The sequence below is a fragment of the Triticum aestivum genome, chromosome 7D, assembly GCF_018294505.1.
Source record: "Triticum aestivum cultivar Chinese Spring chromosome 7D, IWGSC CS RefSeq v2.1, whole genome shotgun sequence".
NCBI lineage: Eukaryota > Viridiplantae > Streptophyta > Magnoliopsida > Poales > Poaceae > Triticum > Triticum aestivum.
Window position 1 is genome coordinate 38,724,591 of NC_057814.1, and position 13,561 is coordinate 38,738,151.

A 13,561-nucleotide genomic window follows, 5' to 3' on the forward strand; every position below is an offset into this window, starting at 1 on the left:
GCCTTGCAACCGAACCGGCTCAGCGGTCCAGTCCCCGCGCGGTCGTCTTCTCCAGTTCCCCGAGCCGCGTCGCTACAGAGCCGGGCTCCCGCCCGACCACCTCGCTGGCATCGAAGGGGAATGGATAAGGGTGACGCCCTGCCTTCCCTGCCCCCATGGCCTCACTCCTCCTCGACGCCCCCTCCCAAATCCACTTCTCCTCCTCGCTCGCCCGATCCCGTCAATCTGGACGAAGTCAGACGCCACGGTCACCATGACCGACCCCGTCCACACGGCCACTGCCCTCCCTGCGGCCTAGGAGCTTGTCGAGGAGCTCCGAACGCCTTCGCTACTTCGTCTGCGCCAACGAGATCAAGTCCAGCACCCCCGCATCGACGTCGCTGCCGTCTTCCTCAACCTTGGGCCACCGCGACATTGTCGCTCGATCCGCGCCGCCCCGAGCTCCCATGTCTTACCCTAGGGCGCCATTGACACCGCCATGATCTCCTCTTGCCTTTCCCCTGTTTCCCCTCTCGTTTGCTCTCGTTAGGTATTTCGCCGTGCCCGAGAACCGCCGTCCGCCATGGCCATTGCAGGGGTAGCCACCGAGCTCCTCGGATTGACCCCGTGGCACATGCCCGCTCCTATGCACGCCCATGCCCGAGCCTGCCGCTCTTCTTCCGCGCCCGCGGGGCCACTCCCTCTCCATGCCCACGCCCGTGCTACACCGCGTCGGTCGCGCTCGCCGCAGCCACTGCACCACTGTGCCCCGCGCGACACACACCCTGGCCGCGCGCCACACTCTCGCTGGCTGCGCTCGCCCCGTCTGCTGCCGCCTATCCCTTCGCTCGCCCCGCTGTCACGCCCCTGCCTCCCGCCGCCTCCAGTCGTGGCCATCTTCTGTCGGCCGCCCCCTCAGCCACGCCGGCCGCATCTCTGCCCTCCACCGTCGGCCGCTCGCCTCGCATGCTGTGTGTTGCTTCCTGCTGCTGTGTGTTGCTTCCTGCTGCTATGCGCTGCTCTACCGCTGGTACGCTGCTGCGCCATGCCCTCGACACCGCCGTGGACAAATGTGGTGGAGGGATTGTTAATGGAGTACGAGAAGGAGGTGGCGGAGAAGGTGTGGAGAGGCAGGAGGTCTGGGGCGGTGTCACCTGGCTGTGGTGGAGGTGTTTATGCGAGAAGGAGCCAGAGTGGAAGGAGAGGTCACAATTGGAAAGAATCGCAAAAAAATCATAACCCGGAGATCTCAGTTCAAAAAAATGCTAATATCGATGGAGGGGTGATTTCCTTCAATAGGTGGAAAACATAGGAAATATTGGTTGTTATCAAGGAAAGGTAAAAATTTAGGAAAGTTAGGATTTTTGAACTGATTTCTATGCAAATGGGGTTTTATTGTTTGGTAACGTGATATCAGTACCTGCCCGTTTGTGACGTGTCTGATTAGGAAAGTTTGCAAATGTTAAGAAACTATTTATTGGGAGGAAAGTTGTGACGTGTCTGTTATTTGTTTCCTAAAACAAAATTCACTAATAAGAGAAATCGATTGATTTAGATAAGTTAGGAAAGTTAGATTAAAATGTATTATTTGTTTCCTGAAAATCTGTTATTTATTTCCTAAGACAAATTGCACCAATAAAAGGAATCGATTGATTTGCATAATTTAAGAAAGTTAGATCCGTGATTTGTTATACGTTAGGAAAGTTCTGGTTGTAATAAAGAGTGGAGAGAAAAATAAACCGATGGACCAGGGTGGGAGGGGGTGGTGGGAGGAGAGACGAAAAAAAACCAGCGAAAATAAACCGCGGAGACTATTCACCAACTCGTCCATTAGGAGTAGAGAAAAAGGTAAGCATTTTTCATTTGATTTGTTCTTACACTAAGAGTCCAGAGTCTTTGGTCTCATTTTTGAGTTGAATCAGGATATGCTTGGGAGGCATGCAAACGATAAGATCGTGTGACATGGGAAATATAAGGTTTTCTCACACATAAATGTAAAGATAGCAAAACAAAGCTGGCAGAGAAGTGTAGCACATGTGCTAAAACGGGAGTAGTGAATGCAAGCAATGCAATGCGGTGGGAAGATTTCTAACCGATAAATATCGATCTCTCCCTTGCCTTTCAATTCCAAAATCGTCACGCAATGGTGAATGGAGATAGTCCATATATCCAGAGAGTAAAATGTGTGTGTTGTATCTATACGAGTTGCGTAGGCTTGATGGGCATCCGGAACTGTTTTATGATGAGGAAGCCTCTTTGCTCCACTATGATCTTTTGCAGACCTTCTTCGGTGTGTTGACGTGGAAATTGGCCCAGATAGGAAGAAAGTTTCGCCGCATGTCCTATAGGAAGAAAGTTTTGCCTCGTGTCCTATAGAACCAGCATCGCTGGTTACTTTCTACCTGGAACGCACACATCGCCGTTCCCGATAGAGAAATCGGACCTGATGATGGCGGGCCCTTGAGCCGATAGGCCTACGACAGGCTCGCCCTGCGGCGAGCTGGATGGCATGGGTGGTGGTGTGCATGGCCATCCAACCATGGGTGTGGATGATGAGACGACCAGCAAAAGTTATGCTCGGTGCATCCCGGGCCGACGATGGTGGCACCTGCCGGTGTCGCTTCCTTCATGGAGGTGTCATCGTTTTCTTGTTCTCGTCACCCTGCCCTCGTTGCTTCGGGAGAAGCCCTAGGTCCGAGATTCTCGGACCAGGACGATGACGACATCTTGATGTCATGTTCCCTCTTGGGGCACTGTACTGGAGTTGGATCTAGCTGGAGAGACCCATGGCTTGCATAGTGGTCGTCGGTGGCTTGTGTGGCAGTAGCTATGTGGGTGTGCAACGATAGGGCTGCAGTGAGGATGTGGTCATGGTGGTCTGTTTGTTGCGGTGGAGTCGAAGTTGCACGGCGGGTCCCAGCGACAACGATGACAAGCCGTGGATGGCCCTTCTTGGTGATCCTTCTCGGCGGCCAGCCTTGCATAGTGCTCTATTGCTTGTGTATTCTCGGATCCGATGTTGCCCTGTTGCAGACGAGTGTGTTCTTCATTTGGCGGAATCTTCATGTGGCCGCTTCTGCCTCTACAATGTGTGCCCTATAGTTTGATGCTTGCGGGGAAGTCTGGAGGCTCTTACGCGAGGAGAAGTGGTGACGATGACGCCAAGGTGCAACCTCATCAATGTTTCCTTCGTAGTGGTTTGTGCGGTTTTATCTTCTGTGCGTGATCAGCAAGTTGTGCAGGTTTTCACCTGGTTTTCCTCTAATTAACCGGGCATCTCTCTTCTTCTTAATCAATGAAAATGAAAAAAAATCTTTACCTCGTTTCAAAAGAAAAAAAGATCCGTAAGTGAAGCAATTTCATTGTGAGAATTATGACTTAGGATGCGTGCAACTAATGAATGCCTATGACGTGACAAATATATGGTTTTACCCCACATAAAGGCAAAGATAGCAAATCAAAAGCTTACTATAGAAGAGCACCGCATGTGCTAAAATAGTAGAAGTTCACACAAGTGACACAATGCGGTGGGTCGGCAGGGCACCTTCATGTGTGCACAACTTCTCAACTCATAAATATCAGTCTCTCCCGAACCTCTTAATTTGTTCTAATTCCTATAGCAACAATGAACAGATATCGTCTGTACATCCAAAGAGTAGAAAACGTGTGTTGCATCTATACAATTTGCATAGGCTTGATAGGCATCAAGAGTTATTTTATGGCTAGGTGACCATGTTTTGGGATGAATTTATCTTGTACAGCCTCTCGCTTCTGTCAATGTGTCAATCGGCTGGACGGAAAGAGACTGTTGCAGTCCTGCAACCACGGGAGACAAGTGCAGGCGCCGCAACTTGTTGCCCTGTCACTCTCTGAACACGAGACACCCACATCCAAAGAACAAATTACTATGAACTTACCGATAAGTCGATGTATTTCCCCTTGTTCAAAGTAGCATAAATAGGTGGATTTTGCAGTGCAAACCTTATTACTAATAGGTTGTACTAGATCATGTAGTTCTATGTTTAATTACCTCCTTGTTGGTCTTTTACCCCCAAAAAAAAAACATTTCCAAGTTCGGGTACGATCATGTGAGCATTTTCTTCTGTTGAGGGAAGTACTGGGTCTGTTTTGTGCAAGTTGTAACATGTTTAACTAGAAGAGTGATTTGCTTTTCATAAGACAACCATCCAGACTGAAACAGGGACTTGCAAGGAGAGATGTACACCATGAAACGGACACCTCCCACCAACTCAGCACAACATGATACGGTACCCTGGTTCCATTATATGGAATGTGCTGGTTTATTTTTAGGAGGCGTGCAACCGACGAGAACCTACGACACCGAAAGTATATATAGCTTTTACCACTCATAAACGTGAAGATACGAATCAATATTGACCAGTGAAGAGTACACAAGCCATGAAATGCGGTGGGCCAGCGAGGCACCTTCATGTCACCCGTTCCCAACCGATAAATATCGGCCTCTCCCGTGCCTCTCAGTTCCAAATCCCAGCAACACCGAAAGGCGATTGTCCTTACATGCAAAGAGTACAAAGCAAACGATGTGCCTACGATCAGTTTCACATAGGCTTGCAATGCACGGGGAACTATTTTACAGCAATCACTTGCATAGACTTGGAAGGCACCAGGAATTATTTTACGGCTCGAAGATCTTGGCTCACAACTTGGTTTTTGTCTTTATCTTGTCCCTTGTATCTGGTGAGCAACTCGTCTGGACGGGAAGAGACCTTTGCGGTCCAGCAGCAGCGGGAAGCGAGTACGGGCTTCGCCTCATGTCCTGTAGTTACTTTCTGGCCTGGGACACGCACATCTGGACCTGAGGCTGGGAGCACATGGAAGAGGATGAACATATGGATAGCCTATCTTGCTTCCGTTTCTCTAGCCACAAGCGTTTCTGCGACCTGAGAAGCTTGCTTAGCCGTACTGGATGGCCCTCTGGCTTCACTGGCTCATAGTGCAGGGGAGCCAACCACACACAGAGATGAAGAGATCAACTTCATGCCCTCCACATACGTTGGGTGATGGAGTGCAGCCAAGCAGCTGATGTACAGATCAGGCAAAAGGATGCACGAACCAACCGTATGGAACATCTGTCACGGTAGGGGATTGCTACCAGATGCCATCACCACTTTGTAAGATGCTTCATATGCCAAGCTGGGATTATCTACAGCCACATTTCATATTTGATATGACATCTCGTAAGAATGGTTGGAGAACAAGGCACTTCACAAATATTTCATGTGACAGTTAGGAAAATAATTATGGACGAGTTAAAAGCAACACACCAAGCTGATGGAAAACACTCTATGTTTATTGCACTGATGATACTATGCATCAAACCGTTTGTATGGGGGAAGGGGAAGATGAGCAAACTACCAAGGACTAAAAGGGCGCATCAAAGCATAAAACCCATGGAGGCGACGATCTCGGGGAGAGAAAGAAGCATCGCAAGCACGACCATCAGTTCGATGTAAACAAATACAAAAAACCAGTCCCCAATTTGATCAGGCTCGCCCCCTCCGCGAATCATCTAAGGGGGGCGATATATATCGAATGTAAGACAACGCAAATGGAAAAGGCATTGTTTATTACAGGCCTAAAAATACCACTCACGCTCCGACGCAGGCATATCCTCCTCTCCCTCCGTTATTCCAAAGCTTCTGGGCACGAGACCTTCACAAGTGTGGTGTTTGTTCTTTGGCATCAACGATGACAGAACCTCGCAGAGTGTGCTGATCTTACAGGCTCTTGGCTGCGGCGATGACGTTCTCCGCGGTGATGCCGTACTCCTTGTAGATCTTCGGGGCAGGTGCGCTGGCGCCGAACTTGTCGATGCCGATGGTCTTGCCCTTGGACCCGACGTACTTTTGCCATCCGAGGGTAGACCCGGCCTCAATGCTGATCCTTGCGGTGACGGCCTCAGGGAGCACGCTCTCCTTGTACTCATCTGACTGCTCGTCGAAGAGTTCCCAGCAAACAAATGACACAACACGGACGGTCTTCCCCTCCTTCGTCAACTCTTCGGCAGCCTTCACGGCAATCTCTACCTCAGAACCAGTGCTCATTATGATGTAGTCAGGCTTGTTGTCGGTCGAGTTGTCAGAGATGGTGTATCCACCCTTCGCAACGCCCTCAATTGAGGTACCAGGCAGATGAGGAAGCTTTTGCCTGGAGAGAGCCAGAATAGATGGCCTCTTCCTGTTGAGGACAGCCACCTTGTATGCCCCGGCAGTCTCCTTGCCATCAGCAGGACGGAACATCAGCATGTTTGGCATCGCACGGAAGCTCACCAAGTGCTCAATGGGTTGATGGGTCGGACCGTCTTCACCCAGACCAATAGAGTCATGGGTCATGACATAGATAACTCCAGCTTCAGACAAGGCTGAGATCCTCATGGCACCTCTCATGTAGTCAGTGAAAACAAAGAAGGTTGCACAGTATGGAATGAGCCCTGGGGTGTGCAGCGCAATGCCGTTGCAAATGGCGCCCATTCCGTGCTCCCTGACTCCAAAGCGGACATTGCGCTCCTCAGGGGTATCCTTCTGGAAGTCGCCAAACATCTTAAGCAATGTCATGTTGGAGGACGCAAGATCAGCACTGCCTCCAATAAGACCAGGCACAACTTTAGCAAGTGCATTCAAGCATTGCTGGGAGAGATTCCTGGTGGCATCTGCTGGGCTCTCTGTGGTGTATTGCTGGACAAATCAAACAATCCATCATTAGTGATCTCATTGTTTACATATCAGCTAAAGTATCACAAGTAAATATGGCAAACTACTTACAGGAAGAGCATCGGCCCAGCCAGCGGGCAACTCTCCAGTGATAATACTTTTCAAGGTGGCGGCATCTTCTGGGTACTTCTGCTCGTACTGTGCAAACTTAGCATCCCAGTCAGCCTCAAGAGCGGCACCTTGGGGAATATGGCGGCTCCAGTGGCTGCACAACAGTTCAGGCAAAAAGAAATGATAAGCTGGACACCAAGCAGGCTCACCACCCTCATTCAGATAACCAACACACAATAAACAAACCTCTTGACATCCTCGGGCACAAAGAATGGCTCATATGGCCATCCAAGGTTTGCCCTGGTTGCTTCGACCTCGCTGGTGCCCAATGCAGCTCCGTGCACAGCGTATGAGTTGGCCTTGTTGGGAGATCCAAAACCGATTGTGGTAGTCACCTAAAAAGACCAAAATCTTGGCTAAATATGGTGAACTGTACAACAACAACAAAACAGAGATGATTCTCAGATAATAAAGAAAGTAACCTTGATCATTGTGGGCTTGTCAGTAACTGATTTTGCTTCCTGAATGGCTTTACGGATCTCGTCATAACCATCGTTGCCATTCTTAACCCAGAGGGTGTGCCACCCAAGAGCCTCAAAGCGGCCACTCACATCCTCTGTAAAAGCAATCTCCGTGTCTCCGTCAATGGAGATGTGGTTGTCGTCGTAGAAAACAATTAGCTTGCCAAGACCCCAATGCCCAGCCAAAGAGCAAGCTTCAGTCAAGATACCCTCCATGTTGCACCCATCTCCCACAATACAGTACCTACACGAAATTTGCATACCAGGTTAACGCACTGCACCGCTCAAACTAAAACGGAAGACAACAAGGTCAGAGTATTACGTGTAGTGGTCAACGATTTCACTGTCGGGCTTGTTGAAACGAGCAGCCAGGTGCTTCTCAGCAAGCGCCAACCCGACGGCATTCGCGATACCCTGGCCAAGAGGACCTGCATAAGCCAAGCAAAAGAGCAAATTAGTCTCATGCTCCGGCATGGCAGGTCAGAGTTGCTGTGAGCTCAGCTGAGATGAACAAACCAGTGGTGACTTCAACTCCAGGAGTCTCGAAGTTCTCAGGGTGGCCGGGGGTGGAGCTTCCCCACTGTCTGAACTGCTTCAGGTCCTCTTCCTGCAGCAGAACAGGGGACACGGTTACAACAAGATCAGTGGCGCCATAAGAGGTAAATCAGCCATGTTGTAAACACCTAAGCAGATTACTCCAGGTTTAAGAAACTATTGTATTAAACATGAGTGATGAATCCAAGGTGCAAAATCTGAGTTTCCAACAAATCTTTGACAGTAGCGTTGAATTTAACTAAACAGATCTCTGACAAGTGGACAGAGGTACGGCGTTTTCTACTATGATAGGATCGGCCCAAGAAAAATAGCAGTCAGGATCTGGCCTTTCGACTGTTTCACCTAACAAAGATCCAACTTTGCACAAACCTACTCCCGATTTCGCCGCCCCAACTAACAGAAATCGGCAGCACAGATGACAGGAAAGGCGGCGCGGCGGCGAGGCGAAGCAGGGGACGGAGAAAGGGCTATTTTGTTACCTTGACGGCGTCGTAGCCGGCGAGGTGGAGGAGGGCGTACTGGAGCATGCAGCCGTGGCCGGCGGAGAGGACGAAGCGGTCGCGGTTGAACCAGTAGGGGTTCTTGGGGTTGTAGCGCATGACCTCGTCATACAAGATGTGGCCCATGGGCGCGCACCCCATGGGGAGGCCGGGGTGGCCGGACACGGCCTTCTCGACGGCGTCGATGGCCAGGAACCGGATCGCGTTGACCGACTTGTCGAGCAGCTCGCCCGTGGCGGCGGCCTCGACGGTCTCGACGGCCGCGGAGGCGCGCACGCGCTGGCTGCCGCTCCTGCGGGAGGAGGAGGCGGCGGCCGCGGCCCGGCGCGCCGGGAGCGGCGAGCGGAGGGCGCGGCCGGCGAGCGAGCTGAGGCGGAAGCCCAGGCGCTCGGCCGGGGCGGCCGCCGGGGAGGAGGGGGCGGCGCCCGCGCGGGCCGCGATGGTGGCGTGCGCGGCGGCGACGGAGTGCGCTGCCATGGTGTGGGGTGTGTGGCGGAGGACGGCGGAGATGGCGAGGTGGGTGGGGTGGGGTGGGGAGGACGGGGGTTGGAGGGGGGATGGCCGAGGGGTTATGTATAGATTTCCAGGTCCGTTTTGGGGGGCTCGTTGGGGTGGGGTAGAGAGGGGGGACGGCTATGGGGGTTCGGTGGACTTGGTGCATGGGCCGTGGACCAAAGTTTCAATCAATCCTGAGCCGCCGGTGGCTGCTGTGAGCAAGATATTGTTGTTAATCAGCCTGATTAGTGTGAAATGTTTGTTGATTGATGAATAAAATGAGTAAAGAAAAAAGTAGTTGGTAGTGCCATAGATTTTCAACAATCTCCTTTAGAGCATCCACAATTGGAAACCCCCCCCCCTTCCCCTAAACGTCTAGCCGGACAGTCGCCGGCTGGGACACCATCGGACCCCCTAAAGTTAGCTCATACGTCTAGGTTGTCCGTCCGGGCGTGTCCGCCACGTCGGCCCGGCCCAGGCTGGCCAAGTATGACTCAGTACGACGCACTTATACCCCACCCCGGAACAAACCCTACCCCTCACTCTTAACCGCTCCGCTCCACTCCAATCCAGTTCTCACTCCTTCCCCATCGTCTCCCCTCCCCTCAGCTCCATCATGGTCGGCTTCAACGACGGATCTGCGTATGATCGGTCTGGATCAATCGACTTGGAGCTCGCCGCTTGCTCGGACAAGGAGGATGGATCCCTCCTAGTCACGGTTCGTAGTTCCCTGGAGGATATTGCAGCTCCGTCATCGGAGCCGCCCGTCGCAGATCCATTAGCCGGGCGTCTTCACAGCCACTCTGAATCCTGCGGTGGCGGTGCGTCCCGTGGAAGCTCACGCCTCGAGTTCGCTCGGTCGCCGCAGCCGACAAGTGCAGCTGAGAGGATTCTTGACAAAGGTTTCGGCACCCCATCTCAATGTATCCCCGGTGCTGGATCCTTCTCCCAGCGATGTCAGCCTCAGAGTTTGAGGCCAATGGTAGCAATGCTCAAAAGCCCACGTTGTCCCGGATGTGAAAGCTACGGACGAGTGTTCATGATCAAGGCACGGCGTGTCCACCGTGACATGGAAAAGGCGCGCCACATCGCAGAGTCGTAGCGTGGTAGGAAGAAGAAGGCCGAGGAGGATGCCCATGCGCGAATCCTAGCGAAGCGGCAATACCATGCCCTCGTGTTGGAGCAAGCTCGGGCCTTCCCTACCATCGTCGAGCGGTTGCGGACACGGACAAACAAAGGATGGCATGCTCTTGTCCGCGGATATACAGGAGGTCAGATTTACCCATTTCAGTTGCAGATGCCCTTAGTCCATGCGATGATGTGAACTCCACGCCAAAGTGAGTGAACAAAATGCATGGATTTAATACTATGCTGGCCGTACAAAATAGCAGCCGGGGCATACGTGCATACACAAACAACTGAACTAACCCTGTTGCTCATCAGAGAACAATGGCTTTTGGCGACTTTTGGCGTCATCAGGTTTGGGTGCACCGTGGACGTATGGACCGGGCGCACGGGGGAAAGGTGTGGTGAGGTGGGTTGGTGGATGAGGGGCTCGTCGGCGGCCGTCGATTGGACCAGACGATCAGATCGCGGCCGTCGGAAGGGGGTAGGAAACGACTGGATATTATAAAAGATATTTTCCCGGCCTTTTGTTTTTGTTGGCCCGGTGAGCCTTGGCCCTTTGCGCCGGTTGGGGGCGTCGCCGTCACGGTTGTTTTCTGGAGTCATTCCAGCCTCGACGGCGATGTGTTTGATGCCACGAGAATTTCAAGTCAGAAACGCTTCATAGGTCCAGCAGCACGGTGCTTTTTGGTGCTACATGTGTCGATGGTAATTTATTCTTGCGCGTGAAATCCAGCCACACGAGGATAACAACAGAGCGATAATAGGATGGATGGACATGTTATCCACGGGCGGCAGGGATCTGTGCATGGGAATATTCCTTGATGATTTTTTGCAAAAACAAAAAAAGAGTGTATAATTCAAGATTTTTATGACCTTTTTGTCTAGAGGGGTAGGGGTGTGGGCGACTTGAAATGGCACCACACGGCTCATTAACTTTGCCCGCGGGTCGCAATCTACCGTCGTCACGTTGGCGCGCATGAGCGAAGTGCGAGCAGGTTCCGTACCAGTTTTGCCACTGGTGTGGGAAGAAGGGTTCGACAATTTCCTAGCGTCACCACATTGGCGCGCATAAGCTAAACCCGAGCCGGTTCTGAACTGGTTTTCGTTGGTGTGGGGAGAAGGGCTCGACAGTTTCCTAGCGTCACCACATTGGCGCGCATGAGCTAAACCCGAGCCCGTTCCGTACCGGTTTCCATTGGTGCGGGGAGAAGGGCTCGGCAATTTCCTAGTGTCGCCACCACGTATATTGGTGCTATATTGTCCAAATAGCTTTACGGGGTTAAAAAGCGACAAAAAATTCAAAAAGGGTGAAAGTACAAAACCAGGAGTAACAAAGGGATCCATGCACCTCTAGGGATATATACGCGGGGATGGGATATATGTGCGGGGATATTCTTCATTTTTTTGCGGGTACGTTAATTCAAGATATTCTTTTAGACTTCTCATGGCACCACACATATCCTCTTGGCTCACTCACAAGTCGCAATCTATCTGTTTGCATTCGCGGATCTTCCAGACTCATAGTGGCCCATGCTCCATTCTCAGGCCAGTTACAAAATCCAAGTTTTGGCCAATAATGAACAAATATATCTCTTGTTCTCCTCGTTGTGAAGTTTGGGTCTGATTTGACTATGCCTAAAATTCAATTTATCATTTTTATACATTAACGAAATTTCAATTTTTTTGTTGGGAGTTTCGCCAAGCCACCATGCTTTTTGTAGTCAGCCAAGCTACCACAGCCAAGCTACCATACTAGTACCCCTTTTACAACTGTAACAGGGATTGTTATACACATGTTGTTGTGATACTTTAAGGGTTTTAGAAAAGTTCTCGTTATGCCATTTTGCTACCAGTGAAAGTTGGAGCGGCGCGGTTGGTAGGTACCTTGTCGCAGAAATGGATAAAAATGAATGTATCAAGAATTTAAATGCGTCTAGATGCATCCATTTCTCCGTTAAGTAATTCCGGACGAGGGAGTGGTTTTTAGGCCCTTCCCAGTGCTCCAAGGTGTAAAGGTGCTAAGGACGCCACATAGGCAAAAAAAATGATGTGGTAAAGCAATTAAAGAGGAGAGAGAGAGCATTATGATGACCCCAGAAAGACACGGTGCTAAGCACGCGAATCTATGTAAGGTGACTACCAGCCAATACATGAAAGAGATTAATTATTAAACAATTCTATGAGAGAAGCTTAGCTACAAAAGCTAAGCACATATGCACTGGGGGACTAGTTGCTAAATTTTTTAATGCACTTAGCACCTCATCTAAGCACCCATGATGTATTGGAAGAGGCCTTAGTCCTTCATACCAAGGAGATTTTCCATGTAATTACTCGTATCAATTTGGCGTGTTTTATTGTATTATGCTGCTTACTCGTTGGTTGAACTGCCAGTCGTGGGGTTGTTGTGCTATAAATAATCCTGTATCACTTATTTTTCTTGACGTTCGTCCTCGACGACTTTTTTAGTATGCCGGTGTCTCTTTGGCAACCGAAGAAAAAAATTCTTGGCGTTGTCAGTCGTATAGGCAAGCATGAAATTGGCTGGAAATATAAACTAAATAAATACTCTCTCCGTAAACAAATATAAGATGTTTTATAGACTTGATACGAGGACTTTAAGCAAAAACCAAAAATACCCAGCAGCAGCCGGTGATCGATCGCGCCATTGTCCCGTCTCATTCCGAGGACGAATACTGTACATGCATATACAATCTTGCAACGGAATCATTTCAAATTTTCAATGAGCTACAACATATATGCATGCATGACGTATACTCCCTCCGTTCCCAAATATAAGTCTTTCTAGAGATTTTAACAAGTGACTAGATACGGAGCAAAATGAATGAATCTACACTCTAAAATATGTCTATATACATCCGTATGTTGTTGTTCATTTGAAATGTCTAAAAAGACTTATATTTAGGAACGGAGGAAGTACATGATCCGGCCTGGCTACTGCCGCGTTCAAGAGGCCAACGGCGGCACGGCTCCACGGGACGGGAGCTGCTACGCTTAGCAACCTTTGACTATTTTGCAGAGTTCACCCTTTGAAAGGCCAAAGGATCAGACTACGTGAGCGCATCGGCTGGCTACTTGCTGCCCCAAGGACCATGCATGCTGCTGCCTGCTGACCATGAGATTCCGGCCGGCCGGAGTCGTGCACCAAATGCAACTAGGACTAGCACTTTGCTTGTCTCGCTTGGCGTGTGCAACCATGCAGTGATAGCAATAGCTTTCTCGACTTGTTGTCAACAAAAAGGAAAAAACAATAGCCATCTCGAGTCAAAAAGGCATTAAAAAGCTTGCAGTGTTCGTGGTGAAATCAGTTTTTGTTGCTTGCCAAAAAGCTTGCAGTGTTTTTCTTTTTGTTTAGAAAAATGCGCCACGAGTGTCTTGGTTGGTGGGGATTCTTGTTTTTTTTTTCAGGGACAAGATCAGTTGGTTTTTTTTTTTGAGGTAAACAAGATCAGTTGGTGGGTTCTTTAAGAACGAGAAGATCAGTAGAGGCGCCATGCACGGCGACGAGAAGCGCGTACACGGGCCGGGCAAGGGATCAAGGCTTTAAGCCGAGCCTGGTTCA

At 50.3% G+C, this 13,561-nt stretch overlaps 1 protein-coding gene across 1 annotated transcript; it reads right to left on the reverse strand.

The window, feature by feature from the left end:
- Positions 1-5,426: 5,426 nt before the first annotated feature.
- Positions 5,427-8,893, reverse strand: LOC123165497 (transketolase, chloroplastic). Its single transcript, XM_044583155.1, has 7 exons — positions 8,338-8,893; positions 7,820-7,910; positions 7,626-7,731; positions 7,265-7,547; positions 7,029-7,177; positions 6,783-6,936; positions 5,427-6,695 (listed from the first exon to the last, which is right to left on the reverse strand). Exons 1-7 carry the CDS (start codon positions 8,833-8,835, stop codon positions 5,739-5,741), a joined length of 2,238 nt encoding a protein of 745 aa, XP_044439090.1. The 5' UTR covers positions 8,836-8,893; the 3' UTR covers positions 5,427-5,738.
- Positions 8,894-13,561: the final 4,668 nt, after the last annotated feature.

Bases quoted from the DNA above. Each gene is read 5' to 3' on its own strand.
- LOC123165497 (XM_044583155.1), bottom strand. From the start codon at position 8,835: ATGGCAGCGCACTCCGTCGCCGCCGCGCACGCCACCATCGCGGCCCGC. The intron at 7,178-7,264 runs GTTACTTTCTTT...TGGTCTTTTTAG, and splicing joins ACAAGCCCACAATGATCAAG to GTGACTACCACAATCGGTTT. The intron at 6,696-6,782 runs GTAAGTAGTTTG...TGATTTGTCCAG, and splicing joins GCTGGGCCGATGCTCTTCCT to CAATACACCACAGAGAGCCC.